Source organism: Microtus oregoni, unplaced genomic scaffold, assembly GCF_018167655.1.
Source record: "Microtus oregoni isolate MIOR12 unplaced genomic scaffold, Mior012 000065F_ref0000479, whole genome shotgun sequence".
Taxonomy (NCBI): Eukaryota; Metazoa; Chordata; class Mammalia; order Rodentia; family Cricetidae; genus Microtus; species Microtus oregoni.
This window is the reverse complement of record NW_024543875.1, coordinates 5,408,990-5,432,027: the sequence shown is the minus strand read 5'-3', so window position 1 is coordinate 5,432,027 and position 23,038 is coordinate 5,408,990. Positions and strand designations below refer to the sequence as shown.

The 23,038-nt window shown below is 49.6% G+C and overlaps 1 protein-coding gene across 4 annotated transcripts in view; it reads left to right on the top strand.

Moving 5' to 3' along the window:
• Nucleotides 1-23,038, top strand: part of Znf516 (zinc finger protein 516) — an 88,695-nt gene that overhangs the window by 52,943 nt on the left and 12,714 nt on the right. For all 4 annotated transcript variants that reach the window (XM_041640837.1, XM_041640838.1, XM_041640835.1 and 1 more), the window contains exon 3: nt 18,498-19,952. In XM_041640837.1, the coding sequence (XP_041496771.1) occupies nt 18,498-19,952 (1,455 nt within the window). The remainder of the gene's footprint in view (nt 1-18,497; nt 19,953-23,038) is intronic.

Below are 23,038 nucleotides of genomic sequence, written 5' to 3'. Positions count from 1 at the left end.
TGAGTGGGACGCTGTGCAGAGCACAGTGACCAGCAACCCTTGAAGAGATCGCACGAGTGAGAAAGGTCCTCTCTTCAGGAGCATTTGGAGTGAGGCCATCCTGACCTGCAACTCCCATGGACCAGTGCAGTCGTCACAGGTACCAACATGCTTATCCCGTGAAGCAGCTATGATCCCGCTGCTGTTCACACATTATTACATTAGAACGAAGTTGACTGCCCTCGTTCTTGTCCGCGTCTGTTGCTCTGGACATGTGTGTGTCTCCTGCTCAGAGCACCTGTCCTTGTATTGTCATTGGATCATCGTAGGTTGGATGTGTGCTGAGTGTGGAGGTGGCAGTTAGAAATAGGCCTTTGGGAACTCTGCTGCTAAGTTCCTATTTGATCTGAAAATGCAGCTGTGCTCTCCTCCTACCCCGTGGACCACCCACCCTTACCAGTTTATACAGACTGGGATTGCACATGCTTAAGCTGCTGCCTCTGGCTTTTCTGGGGACCTGGGGACCTGAAATCAGGCCGTCAGGCTTGTGTAGCTGGTGCAGCACCCACTGAACTGTCTCCCACCCTGTGGGGTTCTTTAAGGAAAATGCACTGGCTATTCCTGGTCCTGTCAGGAGAGTGCCTACTGATGGCGCTCACAGTGATTGGTTCAGAACCTTTGGGTGGAGCCTAAAGCCTGTTCCTATCAGGTGGATCCATTTCTTGGATGGGGCCACAGGCTGCAGAGACGTTGTAAAGCCTGCACATGCACTTTGTCCGTTGGTGTGATGTGTTGTTCAGAGAAGCCCCTACATCTCCATCAGAACCGAGGGTAGGCCCTCCTGAGCCCACTGGAGCTTGTGCGCGGAGGCAAGGTTTCCCCCAGGTGGTCTCTTCCTGCAGGGTGTGGCTCTCCACATGGGCGTGGCTCTGCTGTTCCTCAGCTCTGGCAGGAATTGGTGGTGTGCGGTTCGATTGTGGTGTGCATTCATGTGGGAATTATGAATTATTTATTAGGTTTGGATTTTGAATGCTGGAATATTGACTCTCACTGAGTGTTCCATGCTCATGTATGGTCCAAGGTCTTTATATGTAAGTTTAGAGGTCGGTGTGGGGCATTTCTAACTAATTTCCCATGTGCCGGATCTAATCCGAGGCTGGCTTTCCACGAAAGCTTGTAGGAGGCACCCTTTGTTTATACTTTGGCGTATGTTTCTGCATATTAAAAAGATTGACAAGCCAGTGGTGGCATATACCTTTAGTCCCAGCATTTGAGAGGCAGGCCCAGGTGGGTGTCTGTGAATCTGAGGCCAGCTTGGTCTACAGAGTGAGGCCCAGGCCAGCCAGAGCTGTACAGTGAGTCCCCGTGTTTTATCAAGATCGAAGAAGGGGGTAATTATAGGCCTAGACAGTAGTACGTTTTTCCCTGGCCTCTGCTCGGTTCTGTGTGTGAGGTTAATGCATTAATACACCGTTTTATCCTGCGTTATTTATGGGGGAAGCCATTGATTTGAAAGAAGTATTTTAGCAGATTATAAGACATTCGACTGGCTGTGAGCTGCCAAATACGCTCATGTAAAGACGTGCCAAGTCTGGGTGTTACTCATGCGTTTGCTTCAACTCCAGAATGATTACTTTCAGCAGTTATGAATAAGCTGTTTTCCAAATCTAATGTGGTTTCACTTAATAGCCTAATTGGTTATTGAAGTGTGGTGTGTGAATGGCAATTCAGGGCTGTCGTCTGTGAGCTCGCCTCCTATGGAAAACTGTATATATGCAGGAATCTGACACCAGAGACCGGACGAGAGTCCATCAGAGTAGAATCTAGTTTTCTGTGCTCAGGACCAGTAATTGAGTCCAGTGTGAAGTCCATAGGAATAGTTCATGAAGGGACTGGGCAGTTAGAGAATATCTTTGATATTGAAGTGATGGCTAGGTGTCCAGTCTGACTCTGACTTACAAAGGGATTTAGGGCCAGTGAGATGACTTAGTGGGTTAAGGTTCTTGCCACCAAACCCGATAGCCTGAGTCGGGTCCCTGTAACCCACATGGTAGAAGGAGAGGACTGACTCCCACAGGCTGTCCTGTGACTTCCACGCGTGTGTCGTGACAAGAATGTATGTGGACACATACGGAGCAAACAAGCGTTTAAAAGAGAGGAATACAGGGACTGTTAGTGTCTGAGAACTGACAGCTACAGGGTTCAGGAGAACACGGTTTTACAGATCATCATGGCGTTGAACTTGATGGGGACATGGTGGGAATTATCTCATTTTAAGAAAAATCAGTGGGCATTTCCTTTTCCAAAATGGTATAGAATCACAGGAGACGGCTCCTAGGTGAAGTTGAATGCTAGCGTCATGGGCCTGGATTGCTGAGAACCAGAAAGTTGATGAGGAGCAGGGTAGGAAGTTTTACATTCGGCCGTGAGGAAAGTACTGGCTGGACGGAGGAGAAAAGGAGCCAGAGCACCAGCGGTTTCCATGGCAATAGTCAATAAGCCACAGATAGAGGTTCCCTCTGTGGGTGTGAAGGTCTGTGCTCCGGGGTACATGGTGTGATGCCTTGGTCTGAGCAGCTCAGGCTTCCAAGACCCTCTGAACGCCTTTCTCTTGGCACCCTGTTGTCCTGGGTGAGGTCTAGTTTGTGGAAATAGTTTTGTTTGGATGTGAAGGGGTGGAGCTGTTGGCGTTTGGGGAGGTTTGAGCCAGAAGCTCAGCAGATGTCTCTAGAGAGGCCAGAGGCTGATCCTTTCTGTGGCCTCTGGCCTTTGCCTCACAGTGACTATATCGTGGTCCAGCCGCAGCATCCTCACCGCGTCACTTCCTGCCATCCCTGTGTCCGTTGGCACTGTTCTCATCTTCTCTGCCTGGTCCTGGCCTAACTGGCTTCTTCTCAGGGTGGTGTCTTGATGTTCTGTGGTGGGAGAGGGTCTCTTCGACAAGATTAGGAACTCCAAGTCCATCCTCTTCAGTGAGGACTCTGCACCCCTCACCAGGCATGCCTGACCCTGACCTCCCTGGAGATGAAAAGGAAGGACAAGGGAAAGAGTGGTCCCCGCTCACCTGGTGAGACTGCCTATCTTACCCAGGATGCCTTGGGTGTGTTTGGAAAGCTGGGCTGACATTTAGGACTGTGCCCGTTTCTGGTACTACAGTTGGTTTTAGGATTCTGCTCAGCCATTCTTTAGTTTTTTTTTTAAATTATTTATTTATTTATTATGTATACAATATTCTGTCTGTGTGTATGTCTGCAGGCCAGAAGAGGTCACCAGACCTCACTACAGATGGTTGTGAGCCACCATGTGGTTGCCGGGAATTGAACTCAGGATCTTTGGAAGAGCAGGCAGTGCTCTTAACCACTGAGCCATCTCTCCAGCCCCCCCATTCTTTAGTTTTACAAGTTCAATATGCGGGCTGTTTCTGAACAGTCTGAATCACGTCCATGTTCTCAGGCAGGAGACTGTCACCCTTCGCTGACTTTTTTCACCTACTTCACAGAAAAGTTTTATTTTGACCCCACCCCCACCCCCAGGTCTTTGGAAGGCATTTGTGTAAGGATTTATGTGGATTCTGTGTGCAGGTTTTGCTATTTCAGGAGACCAGTCTGTCTTGCTCTTTAACTTCTGTTTTCAGCATCTCAGCATGCCTTAGGGAATTTTCCATGTGGGTGGGATGACCTCTGCCTCCCTTGCTCAGAGGTGTAACACGGGCTGGGGATCCGATCGTGCACTGGCATCATGGCTAAGAGTTCCAGTAACATCCAGATGGGCTTGGTGGCCCCTGCCACTCACTGAGCCTGGAGGTGCACACCTTTAATCCTAGTACTAGGGAGGCAGAGGCTGGCAGATCTTTGTGAGTTAAAGACCAGGACCCTGTTACTGAGACTGTCTCAAACAAACAGCATCAAAAGAGAGGCAGAGCCACGATCCCTGGGACAAGCTGTCTCACAGCTTGATAGAATACCCAAATCAGTGAGCTCTGGGGTCCATAGAGAGGCTGCATCAGAAAATTAAGTGGAGAGAAACAAGAGGGCACCAGACATCAGCCTAGGGATTTCACATACACACATGCATGCAAACATGCAGACTATACACATGCCAACTACATAATGCATGTGCATAACACATACATATGTGTGCTCACTTGCACGCAGTGTTACAAGATACTGTTTGTTTTTTGTTTTGTTTGTTTGTTTGTTTTACTTGCTGACTCATGCTCCGGTTATTTGCCTTCTTGCAGGTGTTGGGCTGTGGTCAGCATGCCCCAAATGCAGCTCATGGGAATACTCAGGAGTCGGCTGTAGTTCATGCCTTTTAGTAAAGTTGCTGCTTCCTGGTGTTTGCACCTTTTGTGTTGGGACAGACACTGACACTTGAACTTAATAATTCTCATATTCACCATCCAGCCACCTGTGTCATGTTGGTGACACCCTGGCAAAAGTAGTTGAAGAAGGAAGTGCTCACTTTGATTCATAGTATAAGGTACAGCCCATTATGGCTGCCTGGTCGAGGCAGCAAACGCTTGAAGTAGCTGGTGACATCATGTCCACAGTCGGGGGAAAGAACAGGGAATGCTGGTGCTCAGCCTCCCCCTCCTCCCTTTGTAGTCTGGGACCCAAGCCCGGGTTTTCAAATGGTGTCTCCCTAGGGAATGGTGCTGCCCATGCTCTGGGTAGGTCTTTTCATCACAGTCAACCTGATGGGATAATCCCTCATAGGCATGCCCAGTGTCCACCAGTCTGCGTACTCACTCCAGGTGTGCATGAAAGCTTGTCCACAAGGGGATGTGCATACTGTCAACTTGACAGTCTACACTAACCATCACCTCCACCATATACATCACCACGTACACCTTCATGACAGTCTACACTATCACCTCCACCATATACGTCACCACGTACACCTTCATGACAGTCTACACTATCACCTCCACCATATACGTCACCACGTACACCTTCATGACAGTCTATACTATCACCTCCACCATATACGTCACCACGTACACCTTCATGACAGTCTACACTAACGGTCTCTCCTTGTCTGAGCTGTGACTGCATCCTACATCACGCTCCCGTTGGTAGGTGTGTTGTGGATGTTGTTTGCGGAGGCTGAGAGGGTTAGACATTTTCTCAGGGTTACACAGTCGCGAGTGTGGGAGCTGGGACATAATGGCGGTTGTCAGTGCTCACTTTAGTCCCACAGGCTGGGGAGGGGAGGAAGGACAGGAGCCCTCTAGCCTGTCGCCTTGCAGCCATCCTAGAATTGATTTGCTCTAAAGCCCAGACAGCAGATCTCTTTTCTCTGCGTTCTGGTGAGACAGATTTCTTCTTTATATAGTGTTTGTGTGCTCACACCAGCCTCTGCGTGCTGGGGCCTGGGTGTTGGTGCGTGCAGGGCCTTGTTGAAGTCATTTATCCAGACAATGTGTTTGTCTTCGGGAGTTGAGGTTGCCAGATTTGTTAAGTGAAAATACAGCATGCTTGATTAAATCTGAAGTGTAGATAAACATAACTCCTTTGAAGAAGCATGAGTATATCCCATGTGGTATTTGGGTGTAAGAGCAGGGTTCTCCCAGAAGGAAATGGGTCTGCTTCAGGCCATGAGTCCAGCGGCTGCTCCCCATACCTCTACCAGCGTCAGACTGTCCCGGAAACCGTGGTCTCCTACTCGTCTTCTTTTGGGAATCACTACATCTCGCAGTTTGTTTATCTGCATCTTTTGTTTTTGGGGTAGTGTTTTCAGCTTCCGTCGCCTTATGTGGTGTTCATATGCGCTAATCCCGCAAGAGTCAGGTCTGCATGTGGGTCTGGCTGGGTAGGACATCAGCAGTGTTGAGTTTTTCTGGTCAGCATGCAGATTTGTTGTTGAGTAGTTGGTGTCTAGCGGATGAGACCTGGGCGAGACCTGCGCAGGGAGGCCTGAGGACACGAGGAAGCATCACCGTCCCGGTCCGGTGCTGAGGAAGGAGTTACTAACTCTGCCCACATTTCTTTGATCTTCTTTCGTAGTTAGGATTTCCCAGACGTGTCTACCCACCATTTGCAGCGAAGTTTCACAGCCTCTTTCCTGTGTGGGACGAGCTCATAGCAGCGTGCGTTCACACGGTGTGAAGCAGGTCTTTGGCCTTAAGTCCCCCTGGTGGGTTCTCTTTCTATCTGGAGTTTTACTGATGTCGGGCTTGGCGCCACTCTTTTAGGCTGTGGGTGAAGGTGGAGTACGAGAAGCAAAGCGAAACGGGGCTAATGGTGCTTCACTGTCTTTGCCGAGGGTCAGAAGTCAGTGCACTTTATCCTTCGCTTACCCCATATCCGTTTGAACGTCTGTAGAAAACGCAGATAAGGGATTAAAAAAAAGAGGATGCTACTTTTCAGAAAACCGCTGATTTTTTTTTGTTGAGCTATACCAGGCCTGTTCTGTATTTCTGTGTCTTAAACTTGTTCATGTGTGTGTGCACATGTGTGTGGATGTGCTCGCACCTGCTGTGTGCGTGTTCGTGTGGAGGTCCTAGTGCAGCGCCAGCGTCTTCCTCTGTTGCTCTCCATGTTTATTCAGCTTTCTTTGTGTTTTGAGAGTTTTATAGATGAGTCCTTTTTATGCTGTTTGTTCCTCCTTTCCCTCCGTCCTGTCCTCCTGTGGCCTCTCTAGCTCCTTCTCGTGTCCCCTTGCTCTCTATGGATATCACAGGAACACAGGAAATGTCGTAGCACAGCATAGCAGTGGGAGTTAGCATTTTCACCTAGAGCAGGCTGGTTCTGCATCATCTGTTCACCTGGCTGTGGGTCCCAAAATCCTCACGTAAGTTAAAGCCATTGTTTCTTGATCTCTGGGGTTAGCACTGTGCTTAAAGGGAAAACAGATCATAATCACACTTAAAATGAAGTTATTGCTGAAGGGTTTGCCTGCTTTAGTTTGTTTAGGATTTGGGGCTGGTCTAGCAAATACAGTCCTTCTTATCACAGGTCTCAGGCCAGCCTGTCCAGTGTGTGACCAGGGCGCTACATGCCTGGAAGTGGAAGAGCTCATGCTGGGTGGGGGGAGCAAATAAAGAAGAAAGAGGAAGCTAAAAACGCCCTTGATTGATGCAATTACTTTCCAAAACCTGCTTGTTTTTTACTGTGAAATTTCCAGCTGTGTCTGACACAGACTGAGAAAACTCACCAGGTTGGTATCTAGTAAAATTGTGGCTTTTCACGTTTTGTAGTGGGTGGGCACTCTGACCCTTTGAATATTTAGTTTTCGCTTCCTACCAGGGTTTGAGGTGATACACCCTTTAACTTAGGCTTCCTGAGGCGTCTTTGTGGAAGCTACCCCGACGAGGGTGTATGTTGTTTGCATTTGGGGTAGCAAGACTCCTGCCCGCCCACTGTTTTCTGTAATCTAAATCTTGGCGTCACAAATGGAAGAGGAAAGAACTCCTTTCTAGTGTTACTGTTTCTCAGCTTTCAGCGGCCAAGACATCCCGGGTGTGAATTCAGACAGGTTTTTGTGGAGGATTTCCTTAATTGATTTGCTAAGGTAAAAGAAAACCATCTTGTTTGTTCCCAGTTAACTGCCTCATGAGGCGGGTTGGGAAACTGAACTCGTGTCCTACAAAACAACCCGGTAAAGACAAGCTAGGCCCTTGGGTTAGGGGAAGGCGGATGAATTGTCTACATCTTAGATTCTGGAGATTCCTGGTGTAACTCATGAGGGCTCCGGCTTCCTCGTCTTTGGGGTTCATAAAATGTTGGAAGAGTGGATGGAGCCCAGAGCATGCCATTCCAGGACGCTACTCCGCTCTCCCGGCTCTCCCTCTCCAGGATGGGGAGCCTGATCTTTGAAGTGGAACCAGAGACTGGAACCCTTGGTGGCCACTGCAGCCAGGCCCTCCCAGTTCAAAGCAGTGCATTGCCGCTTCCTGCCAAGTTCCTTTTCAGAGCCCTCCAGCAGCCCTCCATGGCTGCAGGCTGCGCTGCACGGTGAGGCTCTGTTCACCTCTGGTGTTCCCGTCCTACTGGCCCCGTGTTCTCCTGTTTATGGAAAGTTTGCAGGTTGTGTTTGCCACACCGGAGGAGGGCTAAAGTACTTCTGAATTAATTTCTCTTTCTCCTTTGTTTGCTTATTACCAACAGCCATAGTCACAAATGAGATTAAGGCCTTGCTCCCTTTAATGTTTAGGAGGGAGCCATGGGGAAGCAGGGGCTGCTCTTTATCTGGGATCCACTAAGAAGAAGGCAGTAAGAGGAAGGGTAACGTGTGTTTTGATTGATTGATTGATTGATTATTGATTTACTTATTTTACCAATGCTTGAGTTTTTGCTTGGGTACCGAAAAGACCATATACCTGGGTCTCCTCACTTAGGTCGTCAGATGAAGCGAGAAACTTTTTTCTTTTCTTTCTTGAGACCCACAAGAAAATCGCAGCCATGATTTCCTAACACTGGGCTTTGGGTGGCACTCTAGTTTGAAGCACTGTTATTAAAGTTAACTATTTGCTCCTAAGCACACATCCCCATACAGTAATAAGTGTGTGTGACGGTCACCTCTGTGGTCAGTGGGAAGCAGGGACATGCTGGCCTGGAGTGTCTGCCCCGATTCTGTCCCAGTCTTGGTGGGCTCCAGACCATCGCTGATTCTGCCTGGAAGATGCAGAGCCAGCAGGACGCAGAATGAGCGCTTTGAACCTGGAAAGTGCCTCCTTCCAGCAAGGACCGAAGTGAGGCTTCCAGGGAGGAGGCTTTGATTACTTCGTGTTCCGAGGTGAAGTTTTCTTCCCTTCAGTGAGGTCTGGGATGCAGTTCTCTGCTCTAAAACTCCAGCCTCAGTCTCGAGTACTTGTGTAGCTGGTGTAGGATCCGTTGTTAGGAGCTCACCTGATAGTACAGCGAGCAAACTCAGTCTTCAGTTGGGAAACGGTGGCAGTAGCATGGTGCCTGCTTGGTAGCCGAGCAAATTGGCAATGGGACCAGAATTGTCCACTAAAGGAATCATGCTGTTGGTAAGACAGGTGTTGGCCCCGGGAGAAGCACTCTGGTAAGGTGCTAGGCTCCACCGCTGAGCCAGGCGTCCGAGGTCGGCCAGAAGCATACGGGTCGCCAGCCTGCATCACAGACAGACTGACTTCTTGGCCCATGCTCTCTCTGTTCTGCACATGTGAAATGGAGGAATGTTGTTGGTTGTTTTTACTCTTTACTTTTTTGGCTCTTCGGGGGCCCAAATAAACCACACGGAGTCTTGCTCTTTCTTATGAAAGCCAGGCCTTAGCTTGACTTGTTTTCAGCCAGTTTTTCTTGTTAAAAATCCCATCTACCTTCGTCTTTGGGATTTTATCTCTCTCTATTCTCTCTACCTTTGCCTCTGGGATTTTATCTCTCTCTATTCTCTCTACCTTTGTCTCTGGGATTTTATCTCTCTCTATTCTCTCTACCTTCGTCTCTGGGATTTTATCTCTCTCTATTCTCTCTACCTTTGCCTCTGGGATTTTATCTCTCTCTATTCTCTCTACCTTTGTCTCTGGGATTTTATCTCTCTCTATTCTCTCTACCTTCGTCTCTGGGATTTTATCTCTCTCTATTCTCTCTACCTTTGCCTCTGGGATTTTATCTCTCTCTATTCTCTCTACCTTTGCCTCTGGGATTTTATCTTTCTCTATTCTGTCTACCTTTCTTGCTCCTTTCCCAGATTTCTCCTATTTTATTCTCTCCCTGCCAGCCCTGCCTATCCTTTCACTGCCTAGCTATTGGCTGTTTAGCTCCTTATTAGACCAATCAGGAGCTTTAGACAGACAAGTTATCACAGCTTCCCAGAGTTAAACAAATGCAACGTAAAAGAATGCAGCACATCTTTGCATGATTAAACAAATATTCCACAGCATAAAAGAATGTAACACATCTTAAAATAATATTGCGCAACAGAGCGTGCTCAAAACTCTGAGCTCCAGCAGCACCCTTCTTTCAGGGCAGGTACAGGGTGTGAGAGAACCCAGTTTCTTCCCGTCTGCATGACTACCCGACAGCACAGGGCAGGCTGGGCTGTGGAGGGATGGAGCTCTGCTTGCTGAGACGTACATAACGCTGCCTTATGGCTGATCTCACGCACTGAAGAACTGTATGCATTTAACCATATCGTTTTGATGGTAAGGTTAACATGCAGCAGAGCTGCATGGGGCAGGTTGGAGTGTTGATTTACTTTGCTTTGTGCAAGAGTTTTAACCAGGGTAGTGGGGCATGTGTGATTTAGGTAGCAAGTAGTCAGAACCGTGATTTCCTGAACAACTCAGGGCCTCTACTGTCAAGGAGCATGCACAGGCAGTACCCAGAGAATAAAGTCCGTCTCACACAGAGAAAGTTACGTGTGGATGGACTGGGAGAACTCATCATACCCTGAATGCTTTGACCCTCCCTGTGCCCACTCCTTGCTCCTGGAGTCTTTGGATCTTTGGATGGTCTCCGCCCCCCTCACCTAGGGGCTTGTTCGTCTTGCCCCACTTTGCTAAAAGGTGGTCTTCAGGGTCACCTGCCAAGAGAGGCTGACCTCACCCTAGCCCTGCGCTCACGGGGGTACTGACTTGATCTCCCTGGGTGGTTTGTCCTTGATGCTCACTCTCTCCTTGGAAAGTCACGTGCAACTCCACCCCAACCAGCTTCCAGTCCCTATGGACTTTCTTATCCCTTCCTGGTGACTCTCATTCCCTGGGGACTTCCTCATTCTCTCCCCAGTGGCTGCTGCTGGTTTGTCCTGCTCAGTATAGTAAGGGGGTGGGGAGGGGGAGTGCAGGTTTCCTATGGCTGAGGAGCTTTCTTAGGTGAGGCTGGGTGGCGTGGGCGAGGTGTCTCCCCTGTTATGCGTGTTATGCAGTATTGGGATTTGGACCTTGTAGCTGAATCTACTGGCCCTGGAAAATCTCAGTCCCTGGCCATCTGGGGTGCCTGTGCTCTAACTTCCTAAGGAACTGTGTTGAAGTCAAGGTAGTAACACCTGCTGGGGGAGACATCTTCAATCAGTTACTGAATCATTAGGGTATTTAAAGCAGGTTGCTACCTCATCAAATTGGATGCCTTTAAAAATACCAGACACCTTTGAAGTTGAATGCATAGTCTGTAATGTAAGTCTTATGCATATAGATATATTATTTTGCTTAGATTAATTTTTTTCAGGTAGTTCAAGTCCATTACTAAAGTCCCCTGTGTTTCATGTTTGATAATATTGAGGAATACTGAAACCAAAACTAAGATGTTTTAAGACCTTTGGATGAAAGTCCACATAGTGCATTGCAGGATTTGCAGATAGGTTTCCAAAGAAGTCATCGTGTCTGACGACGTTATAGCGCAAGCGCTTGGTGCATTTTCTGCTAATGAATACCTGCTTAGAAGTAGTCTGTCCTGCCGTGTTCTAAAACAGCAGACCACACACGGAGCCTAGGGCTAGGAAATGGATCATAAATTGGGCACAGGCGCCACCTGGTGGTCATACCCACACACTGCGCTGGCTACGACACCGTCAGGGCAGCTGTTGAGTCAAGCACTGTCTGCCTCTATTTCCAGAACACAGAAGGCTTGTGTTATGAAACGGCCTTTGTCTCCCAGTAAGGCACGTGCTGGTCCAGTAAGCTCCAAGGTTCGGCTAATACATAATTCGGATCCCTTTTTTTTATTTTTAAAAGAAGGATCATTATAGTTTTTTCATACAGTATACAGACCTTGGATTGATTTTGTGTTTGGATAAGTATACATTGCTACAGGAGACCTTTCTGCCACATTCATGCTAGGCCGTGGCCGTGTTGCCCGTGTTGATGAGAGGGTACAGCTACACCTCTCCTCTGGAGCCTTAGCCTCCTCTTCCCTTTTCTCCTGAGTCATCTGTGCAAGCGCACAGGTGAGCGGTTTATTGATGCTGTAGTTTTTGCAGCTGGAGACCCCATGCCCACCCCTTCCTGTGCAGTGTGGTGGGCAGTGGTGATGCCAGGGTTGCATGCTGAGTTTTCACTGGGCTTTTCTGCTCACTCTTACTGATACTCTTTCCCTTCTCCCACTGACACTCTCCCTTCTCCCAACAGTTCTTGGGGGAGTTCTCTGGGGGAGCTCCTCCGTGTGAGGAATAACACATGCCCAGAGCCAGCCTAGCTTGCGTTTGTAAGTGAGGCTATCTCTGTCTAACCAGGAATTGGCTTTTAAACTTACTCCAGTTTCTTCTTAGCTTCATGTCCTCAGACATAGTTGGTCGTTAGTGCTGGAGACCCAGGAAGGCGTAGAAGACCTGGGGTAGCAGGAAAAAGACAGATTTCATCACTCTAGTGTGCGTCCAATTTAAAACAAGCTGTGAGGTTTTCATGCTGAGTTCAGAAGACTCAGGAAATTCTGGGTTGCTGGCATGGGATGGATTCTGTGGGTAAGGAACTGCTATTTAGTATCAGAAACCCTCGCTGAGGCCAGGGACCTTTGATTAACCTTCATACTGTTGCTGATTCTGCCCTTACTCATGAGAGAAAGCCTTTGAAAAATATTTCTCAGACTTTAAACTTTTTTGTGTGTGATTTGGCAAATTTGTCTGTTCAGAAACCCTGCATTTCCTTGGGAGTCAGTTTTTCTCTGCACTGCAGGTCAGGGCTTCTAGAAGTTGCTATGAGAGAGTTCCTACCATTCTGTCAACTTTCACAGACTGTTAAAGATTGTATTAGGTCAGAGTATGTTCAAACCTAGCTAGGAAGTGGGATGTGTGTGTGTGTGTGTGTGTGCTATAGTTCTTACTGTGTGCGCCCCGGTGGGGAGAGAGCCTCTGTAGGCTCTGAAGCAGAGCTTCAGATCCCGGACTGGGCGGAGCTCGAGAGACAGGCTTTTAGTTTGTGAGCACTAGGTGTTCCGTCAACTTGGCTCCAGTGACAGTCATCTGAGACTAGGGGATCTCAATTGGTCAACTGCCTCCACAAGTCTGGGCTGTAGGCAAGCCTGTAGGGCATTTTCCTAATTAGTGATTGATGGGGTGGGACCAGCCCATGGTAGGTGGGGCCATCCCTGGGCTGGTGGTGCTGGGTAATACAAGAAAGCAGGTTAAACAAGCCATGAGGAGCAAGCCAGTAAGCAGCACCCCTCCATGGTCTCTGCATCAGCTCCTGCCTCCAGGTTCCTGCCCCACTTGAGTTCCTCCCCAAGGGCGTTCTGTGATGGACTGTATACAGAACCGCGAGTGAAATAACCCTCTCCTGCCCAAGTTGCTTTTGGTCAAGGTGTTTCATCCCAGCAATGGTAACCCTAAGACAGTCTGCATGGAAATTCAGGGAAGTTGTAGCTTCCACTCTCCGGGCTGCTGTGGGTCCCCCCCCCCCCCCACTTGATGTACTGGCTTGGTTTAATATCAGTTTTATTCCAAGCTGAGATTCCCTCTTGTTGTTCATCTTGTATGTTCTGTCCGAGACCCTACCATGTTGGTTCCCAAGCCACCAGGGCTCAATGGTGTCCTCTCTTCAGGAATCAGGATGTCTGTTGCTTGCTCTTTTCCAGGGTGACTCTCCCCTATGCTCCTTGCCAGGTCTGGTACCCATTGTCTCGAACAGTGCTGTCTGAGTGACTTAGTAGTTCCGGGGGCTCCTCCATACACTGTTTAGTGGTCCCCCCATCTTCCCTCCAGTTTGTACCAGTGTAGCACTATTAAGTGTACCCCTTCTTAAGTGTGGCTCTCCTTGATGCTCTGATTCTCAAACCACTACTACCTTCCTGGGACAAAGCTTGCTGAGGTGCAGGAACCAAGTTCTGGAGTGGAACCAGCTGTTCTGGCAGCTGGCCATGTGAGGTGGGACACAGACTTCCTGCTGGGAGATGGCAGTTTAAAGGTCTGTTCTTACCAATAGTTCAGAAATAGAAACTCGTGTAACTATTGGTCCAGTAGGGCCGGTCTCCAGATGGGGAACACCTGCTCTGGAAATCTGACTGCAGGCAATGCACACACACACACACACACACACACACACACACCCCAAACCCCAAACCCCAAACCCCAAAACCCAAAAGGCCAGTCTGGTCTGTAGAGCTAAGTTGCAGGACATCCAGGGCTATCCAGAGAAAGCCCTATCTTGAACAATAAAAAAGAAACCCACGGAGAGGGTACAGGGGACTGACCTGGCAGAGGACCACTTCCCTCTCTCTGTGTCTGTTTACTTGGTTACAGCCCACTTAGCAGGTGTGCACCATCAGAGACTCAGAGCACCAGGGCCCTCAGTGGCTTCCAGAAGCAAAGGCAGGGGCTGTACAGCCTCAGCCCTAGACAGTATAGCGGCCAGGCTGGGGGCAGCGTGTATGTCAGCCTTCTTCAAACCACAGTGACTCCAGAAACAGGGCTGAGTGGTGTATACGCGAGTCTGCCTTCTGAGCTGAGCCATGATCTTGAAGTGAGAAAACCCCGTGTGGACTCAAGAATCGGCCAGCTTTTCATGACTCTGTGGTGGGATCTCCCAGAATCCACTCCGCTGATTTAGAGATGGGTTTTCTTCTCAGCTTTTTTTCTTTTGTATTTGTTTTCCCCTCATGATTTTAATTGCCAATATTATTTTTAAGTAATTCACCACGCTGCATGTGTTCCATCTCTACATCATTTCTATTACTGAATACATAAATCATACGGAGACCTTTATGGAATTCATGTGTTCTGTACAGTTTTGCAAAGTTGGCAAAACTACGTTATTGCAAAAACACTGTACACATCGGGCATGCACGAAGGATCTTGGCTGATGCTGGTGAGGGAAGACATGGCTGTGTGTGGTCTGTTTCGTGAGAGCCTCTGTCTCTCCAGACGTGGTGTTGGCAGCTGCTGATGCCGTGGTGACCATTGTGGCAGTTTCTTAATTAGCTTGGTCTGGCTGCTCATAGCTTCTGTCTTAGTGTGCCTCGAAGTTTATACGTATGAATTTACATATATTCTGATGATTTGTGATTTGCAGTAGCATATAAAGTCTACGAAGTGTTCATGTTTTTATATGACTCACAAATAAGTCCTCCTTTTAGAGTGTAAGGAAATGTCTTTTGGACAATTTTGTTTGGTTTTAGAATTTTTGAAGGGTGTGTGTGTGTGCACGCGTACATGCACACGTGCTCACGTGCACCTATGCACATGCTAGGAAGCTCACATGTGGAGGTCAGAGGGCAACTTCATGAAGTAAGTTCTTTCCTTCCACCATGTGGGTCCCAGGGATTGAACTCACCGTATGCTTGGCTGCAAAGCCCTTTTACCTAACACTGAGCCATCTCACGGGGGCTTGGAAATTAGTAATTTTAACCCAGAACTAGAAGTTTGATTGTTTCAGAATTTTAAGGAATTAGGAGTTTTTATAGCTTAGAGATTCTGGTATTTGGATTTCAGTGTTTGAGATCTTGCTGTGTGGGGTCGCATCCTCCAGGATTGTGGCCCAAATGCCTTTCATTTGGTCTGACCCTCAGGGCAGGTGTCTTGTAGTCTCCTTGGGGTCAGAGTCGTTCACGTGGCACGCCCTTAGCTTTCCCTGTCTCCTCGTTATTTCTACTTTGTCCCTTTTTAGTTTTGCCCTGCCAGGTTCCAGGCTGGTGTCTCTGTGTTGTCTTCATTCTGGCCTTTGTCCCTGCTGTGGGACGACTGTGCTGGTGACGTCCTATGCCTATGAACACCATAACATCTTCCCTCCTCTTGTAAGGCACCATGGACTTGTCTCTCCCGGCCGTATAGAGTCAGCCACATTGTCCTTGACCCCAAGATGAGCGCCTGCCTGTCCAGGCATTCCTCTGTGTCCTCAGCTTAGAATGCTCTCATGAAGGGAGTCACATCATCCATGGGCTTTTATAATACGTTATCAAACCCAGCAGAGAGTACTTAGAAACTGTTGGTATCTCAGGATGGCCTGTTTAGCTTTCTCAGTAAAGGCAGTCAGTTGCTGACTGTGTTTTTATCTGTGTCTGTGAGCCACTGCCCCTGGTACTCTAGCCATTCAGTATATCTGACAAGCCAAGCCCACGTGTGTCGAGCACTCAATACACAAATGGACCTAGTAATTCACTTAGGGGCCTCTGTGTGCTCTGTTGTCATGGAGCACACTCAGAGGCACAGATGTGCCCCAGCCTAGTGACATGAGGTGGGAGGAGTGGCTAGACTCCTCCTGCTTGGGAACCCATGGTTTGCAAACCCTTCCTGTCTCCGATACCCTGGACTCCAGAGGAACACCGTGGGAAGCTGGAGCTGCTTCTCCTCCTCTTTGTCCTGTGTTTGAGCCTAGCAGCTGGGGGTGACAGACTGCGGCACTCCTGCAGGTTTCTCCCCTGTTGTCCTTGTGGGTGGAGCCAAATCGCTGAAATTGCCCAATGAACTATTCAGAAGTGTTTGGCTACATAAAGAAAATGTCATTCATTCACCGTGGATGCCCCAGTCTCAAAAATGTTAAAAAGTCATGTTCTTGGCTTTCTATTGGAAGAGAAAGAATTGGAAATTTCAGAACTACATCATTCTGGTTTCATTTCTGCTGCTTTGATTAAAAAAAAATACCTTGATGGAAATCAGTGCAGAGGAGAAAGACTAGGTGTGGCTTGCTGGGAAGTGACATGATTAGAGGGTCTCTTCATGGTCCTGGCTCCAAAGCCCCCACTGAGGAGCCACGATTGGGACCCCTGAGAAGAGCCGTGGTTGCCGGATGTCAGTGATGAACATCTGCTTCCTCCAGGGTAGCTCAGTGTTGTGAGTCCGTATGCCATTACTGCTAGGAAACATGGTCCCACCCCACTCATTTTCCTCCTCATTTCCCAAAGTCTCATGGTGTCCACATTCCAGGCGGTGACGATGGTGTCTGCCGTGTGGTTTCTAAGTCACTCTAGCACAGGCTCAGAACAGAAGACTTCCCTGACTCTCAGTCACCTTCAGCCGGCTTTTTGGAACTGAGCAGAGTGAGGACGTGGACACCTCACCCCTCTCCCCCATCTTACCTGACCTCAGCATCCTGTCCCAGTTGCTAGGAGACTGGAGTTGAGAATCATGCCTGCTAGCCCCCTCTCCTCGGAAAGGAGCATTATCTCTGTTCCTCCTCGCAGGACGCTGTCTGCCATAGGTGTTTTCTTGCCCTGACAAAGGCGCCTTTGACAGAGTTTGTGTGATAACGTTCCCGAGCCCTATCTCTCTAACCTACAGAGAACATTTTAGAAGAACTGAGTAAGTCAACACCCGCATTCTACCCGATACTCGATCTCTGGAGCCTTGGGAAACTCCTGGCCCTCTCACGAGTGATTCTGGATATCTCAGTCAGTACTCTAAGGGGTCAGGGCTGTGAGCCAAAAGCCCTGTGTTTGGTTCATCAGTGGTAAAGAGTCTTTGTGTTCTCTAGCGAGGCCTTGGGCATCTCCGGGGCACCTCCTGCAGATTCACACCCAATTGTGAATAGTCCCAAGACATAGTGAAAATTTAAGGTAGACTTTTTCAAGGTATGTCCTGGCCTAGGCTCAGACCCAGGTGTGAATCAAACCAGGACATCAGTACAAATTTAAAGGAGACTTTGCTGTAGCAATGCAGAGCCTAGCCCTAACCAGCTGGCGGTGCGGCCAGCACATGCTCCTTCTAGGTCAGGGGCCTGGGTGTGGAACCCACAGAATACCCTCCCATCTGCACCCACCTCCCCTGCACTGAGTGAGACACTTAGGATTCCTATCAGTTTTTGGGTGACCTGTAGGTGATACCGTAGAGATACCTAGCATAGCAGAGCGGGGGTGCATAGGCACAGGCCTGGGAAGGGAAACTTAGTATTGAGATTTTAGAGTTTAGAAGTTACTCTGTAGCCTGCAGTTTCTGAGATGAGCCTGGTGGTCCTAGGGACCATCTGTTTCCCTACTGTTCAGTGTGATCAGGGTTATGGAGGCCTCCGTGCTGGCTTTTACCACAGAATGCTCTGTGACGACCACAGATTGCATGAATGTCTTGCAGAGTTCTAGAGCATGTAAATTACCATGTGGTCACAGTTAAGCCCCCTTCCCCATTTCTTTGAAAGTGTTATTTTATTACAGTTGTTTGCGTACATGTAACATGTGTGGGACTGCATTGTATATATGTAACGTGTGGGACTGCATTGCACGTACAGTATGCACATGGAGATCGGAGGGTAACTTGTGGGGGTCTGTGCCCCCTCTGTTTACAGCGTGGCATCTGGGGATCCCACTCGCGCCTTCAGGCTTGGCAGTAAGGAGCAAGTACCTTTCCCGAGTGAGCCTTCTTGCTAGCCCTCAGTTTCTAATTATAACTGGCCACCTCCTCTTTAATCAGTAGGGGTGTAGTTACATGTAACAAGATACTGTGATTTCTTCACCCGTCTTTTGGGTCATTTCAGTGGATTGAAAACTGACAGCCCGCCTGATATAGCATTACCTCTCTCTGTGTAGTTCATTCCAGACCCAATCTCAGAACGCCCTGTTTGCTGATACCAAGCCCTGGTCCTGATGTGAGGCAGGCATGCCCTGGAATGCCTGCCTAGCCTCTCGATGCCCCGTGTCTTACTCTGCTCTGATGAGAAGTGGTTAACGTCCCCTTTTACATTTTGCATCCTGCAGGGGGCCAGCCACGGCACTGCTGCTCTTCTGGAGAGGTGGTACCCACCGTGCTCTCCAACGGAGACCAGAGTCACAAACTCGGAAATAACCTGCCAGAGAAAGACATCAGCGAGCCCAAGGTGGGAATTGCCACGCCATCCGTGTCCATACTTGAAAGCAGCAGCAGAGAGACTGCCAAGGGTCCTGAGCAGCATAGATTTTCTCTTGACTTAAAGATGCCAGCATTTCACCCCAAGCAGGAGGTGCCCGGCACTATTGACCGGGTAGACTTCCCTTCGAGCATGGAAATATCTAGCCTGCAGCTCACCTTGGACAGCCAGGCTGGGCATTCAAAAGAAAAGCTGTCCGATTTGCACAAGGAACACTGTGGGGCAGGAAAGCGGGCACCCGCCCCTGACTTGGTTCCGCTGGACTTGAGTATGAAGTCGAGCCGGGATGACCCCAGCAGTAAGGACGCATGCTCCCTGCAGGCGGCCCTGGTCATTCACCCGTGTCCTTACTGTAACCACAAGACCTACTACCCCGAGGTTCTGTGGATGCACAAGCGCATCTGGCACAGGGTCAGCTGCAGCTCTGTGGCGCCCCCTTGGACTCAGCCCAACGGCCACAAGAGCATTCGCAGCAGCCTGGTTTTCCTTGCTCGTAGTGGGCGCACAGGTCCTCCGCCTGCTCTTGGGGGCAAGGAGTGCCAGCCACTGCTCCTTGCTCGCTTTACCCGCACCCAGGTGCCAGGTGGGGTACCAGGATCAAAGAGCAGCTCCTCTCCCCTTGGGGTGACCACAAAAGCCACTAGCATGCCTAAGAATAAGGAGAGCCATTCTGGGGGCCCCTGTGCCCTGTGGGCCTCCAGCCCTGATGGATATCGACAGACCAGAGCTGGCCATAGCCAGGAGCCTCCCAGCGCTGGTGTGCAGGGACCCCTGACCAAACCCAAGCAGGAGTCCAGCTCCAAGATGGCACCTTCCCCAGGCAGTGGGGGCCTCAGCAGAAGTGCCACCCCCACACCTTCGGTTATAACCCGTGTAGGTGCCCAGCCCTCAGCCAATAGCAAGCCGGTGGAGAAACTCGGGGTCCCTGCAGTGGGGGCTGGCTTTGCCCCTCCGAATAAGCACAGTGCCCCAGACTCTCTGAAAGCCAAATTCAGTCCTCAGCCTCAGGGTCAGCCTCCCACGAAAGGCGAAGGAGGCTCTCCTCTACCTCCCCGAGAACCCCCTGTGAAGGCGGCCCAGGAGCTGAGAACGCTAGCCACCTGTGCAGCAGGGTCCAGAGGGGACCCAGCCTTGCAGGCCCCACCTGGTGCGCCCCCCATCTTACACTCCATCAAGCAGGAGCCGGCAGCTGAGGGACAGGAGAAACGCTTGGACATCCTCAGTATCTTTAAGACGTACATTCCAAAGGACTTCGCCACACTCTACCAGGGCTGGGGTGTCAGCAGCCCTGGGCCTGAGCACAGAGGTAAGAAGGCTGGGCCCCTTTCCTCCCTGGCTGCCCTAAAGGTCATGGGTATACATACCTTCCTGCCTGAGTCTTCAAGGCAGAGAGAGACCAGCAAGTTGAAGGCTCTTCCTGACCCGGCTACCCGGAGCTCAACAGTTCCCCCTAGAGACTGTGTGTCTGGGTCAGTCTCAATCTTTGTCCCCTTCCTGTGGATACTGAATTAGAAGCCCACTTAATTTACTCTGTAACACTGCAGCTTGACAGAAGCAGACAGGTCTGACCACACTTCATGTGGGCACGTTAAAGCGTTGGTCCACATTCACTGTGGTTGCTTCCTAAAAGAGAAACTGTCCATTGGGTGTGATGATTAGGTCTTAGACCCTGCTGGCAGGGTCTTGCTGGAGCTTGGATGTATGAATGAAGACTGGAGGATTGAGCTGTCTCTGCTTCTCAAGCAGTACGTAATGGTGTCTCCAGTCCTCCTTGTCGTTCTCAACAGCTCATAGCAGTGCTGGTCCAGGATCTCATGCGTTTGGGGCCAGGGTGTTTTGGATTTTGGATCTTTTGAGATTTCGGAATAGTTCCCTGTGCATAGATAGTATCTTGGAAATGGGGCCCAAGTCTAAAGACAAAATTCATGCAATCTGGAGGTGGTTGTGGCGGGGCAGGGGACAGTGATTTTTAATGTTTGTTCGTGAACTGATGAGCGTTGTGAGTGAGGTGGTAAGTTTTGGGGCATCACGTGGACATCTGGAGTATTAGTAGCTAGTAGCGCTCCTAAGAACCTGCCTGCAGATTTTCCCTACTGGTCCGAGATGCCTTGGGCCTGGTGGCCCTGAATGATGGCACCGTTCTTGATTGTAAATCAAAGGTCGCTTCCACTTTAACGTAACACCAGGGAAATGGAGAGCCTGTTACCTGTTAGAACAACAGCAAGAAGACAGAAAGATGGCAAATTCAAGGCCAGCCTCACTCCCTAAGTGAGCCTCTGCACCAAAAAGTCAAATCCATGCCACTCCCAGTTGGCGTAACCATTTCCTTGAGTAGCTTCCTATGTCATGAGCCCATCACTTCCTGAAGCCGTTACTCCTCGACGTAGCTGTCTTTGTCATCTATTACTCAGATCTGGGATCATGGCAGCACCATTAGGGTACTGCAAGGCTATGGCACCCCCGGAGACCTGGGTTGGTAGTCTGATCCTCTATGGCAGTGGATTGCTGGTGAGATTGTTGGTTGTCACTTGATTTGGGGCTGTGTCTGCTGGTGAGGTTCCTTTTTCTTGGTCTCCGTGTTGGCTATGTGGGAGGTTCTTGGGCCCGCAGTTCTGTGCTGTTTGTGGATTGCCCTGTCGTGAGGTACCAGAAGGGCCAGCTGCGGGTGGGAGGCTGTTCTTCGTTCCCCCGGTGCGTGTCTTCTTGGCTGTCCAGTTCTTGACATCTCTTTCCCCTGTCTTCCTGACCTTTGGTGACTGACCCGGATGTCCACACCATGTTCTAGTGACCGACTCTGATCCTCTCTTTAAACCAGTTACTTCTGGTGGCCTCTGTGACGGATCTGGCTCTTTACTGCCAGTGTATGCCTTGGTGAGCTCGGCCGCCAGGGATCCCACACTCAGGAGGCCATAAAAGTTTCAGTTAATCAGAACTAACTGCTGTGTGAATGGGATACCAGCTTGAGAGCCAACAGCTCCGTGTGCTTCCCTAGGACCTCAGGCTGTGGAGACAGGAAGAAGATGGCCTGCTTTGAAAGTCCCTCTCCCCCACTCCTTCTGGCCCATGCTGCTCCTGCCCTGTGTGTGCCCTATGTTAATTTGGGTTAGTCTAGGTGATGCTTTTGTAGGGATGGGTTGTGGGGCCCCCTACTTTTGTTGCTGCCTTAGGGGCCAGGACTCAGAATAAACCCCGCTGTCTTCACTGTCTTTCTGCAGAGTGACTGCGTAGTCTGGAAACCCAGGGTGTACCATCAGTGGTCTGTTCATACAGTAGTCGTGGAAAGACACTGTGTCCTCAGTCTGCAATGCCTGTGCTATATGATAATATGGATTGCAGGCAGGGAAAAGAGATAATTTTGGATAAAACATTGTGCCTGTACTTCCTTATTGGAACTTAAAAAAAAAAAAACCCAAAACCTGTCTCATTGTTTTGAGTAGTTTCTAGCCTTGTCTTTCTTCTCACAGATCACCCATCACAAGGTTATGGTGAGAAACCCTGCCGTCTGCACATGTCTCTGTGCACGGGCAGAGCAGTATCCTCACTGTGGAGAGCCTGTCTCCTCTCTCTGCACGGGCAGAGCTGTATCCTCACTGTGGAGAGCCTATCACCTCTCTCCGCAGGCCGAGGCTCTAGGCAAACACACTGCAGCTGTCTGTGTTCCCAAGGTAGTCTTCTATTCAAATCGCAGAGTAACTTGGAATTCTCCAGCAGCTTGGGTGTGGTATCATCAGCTATCATGGGCAAATGTCCTTTCTTAAAAAGTAGAAGGGCGAGCCCGGCGGTGGTGGCGCACGCCTTTAATCCCAGCACTCGGGAGGCAGAGGCAGGCGGATCTCTGTGAGTTCGAGGCCAGCCTGGTCTACAAGAGCTAGTTCCAGGACAGGAACCAAAAGCTACGGAGAAACCCTGTCTTGAAAAATCAAAAAAAAAAAAAAAAAAAAGTAGAAGGGCGAGCCGGGCGGATGTGTGTCAGCTCAGCGCACACTGCTTGGACAGGAAGTAGACAAAAATAGTTAGAGAAAGATAATTAGAGATGGGGGCTGTATGGCAGCTGTTGGCACTGTTGTCATCCCTTGGTGTCTCTGGTGTGGCTGGATGAGGTGTTTTGGTGCCAGAGAAGTATACCTAGGAAGGTTCTAGAAGAACTGTGAGTGGACCGTTGTCAGGCATTCAGCTGGGTAGAAATGGAAGGGGACAGATCCCTTTGCAGATGAGCGTTCCCAGAAAGGAGACCGCTCTCCACAGGCTTCCTGTCAGCACTTGACTGGAGTGGAAGTGTGACCTAAGTCTGCAGAACCCAGGGTTCTGATTGGATGGCTGAGCTCTATTGTGGAAGTGTGACCTAAGTCTGCAGAACCCAGGGATCTGATTGGATGGCTGAGCTCTATTGTG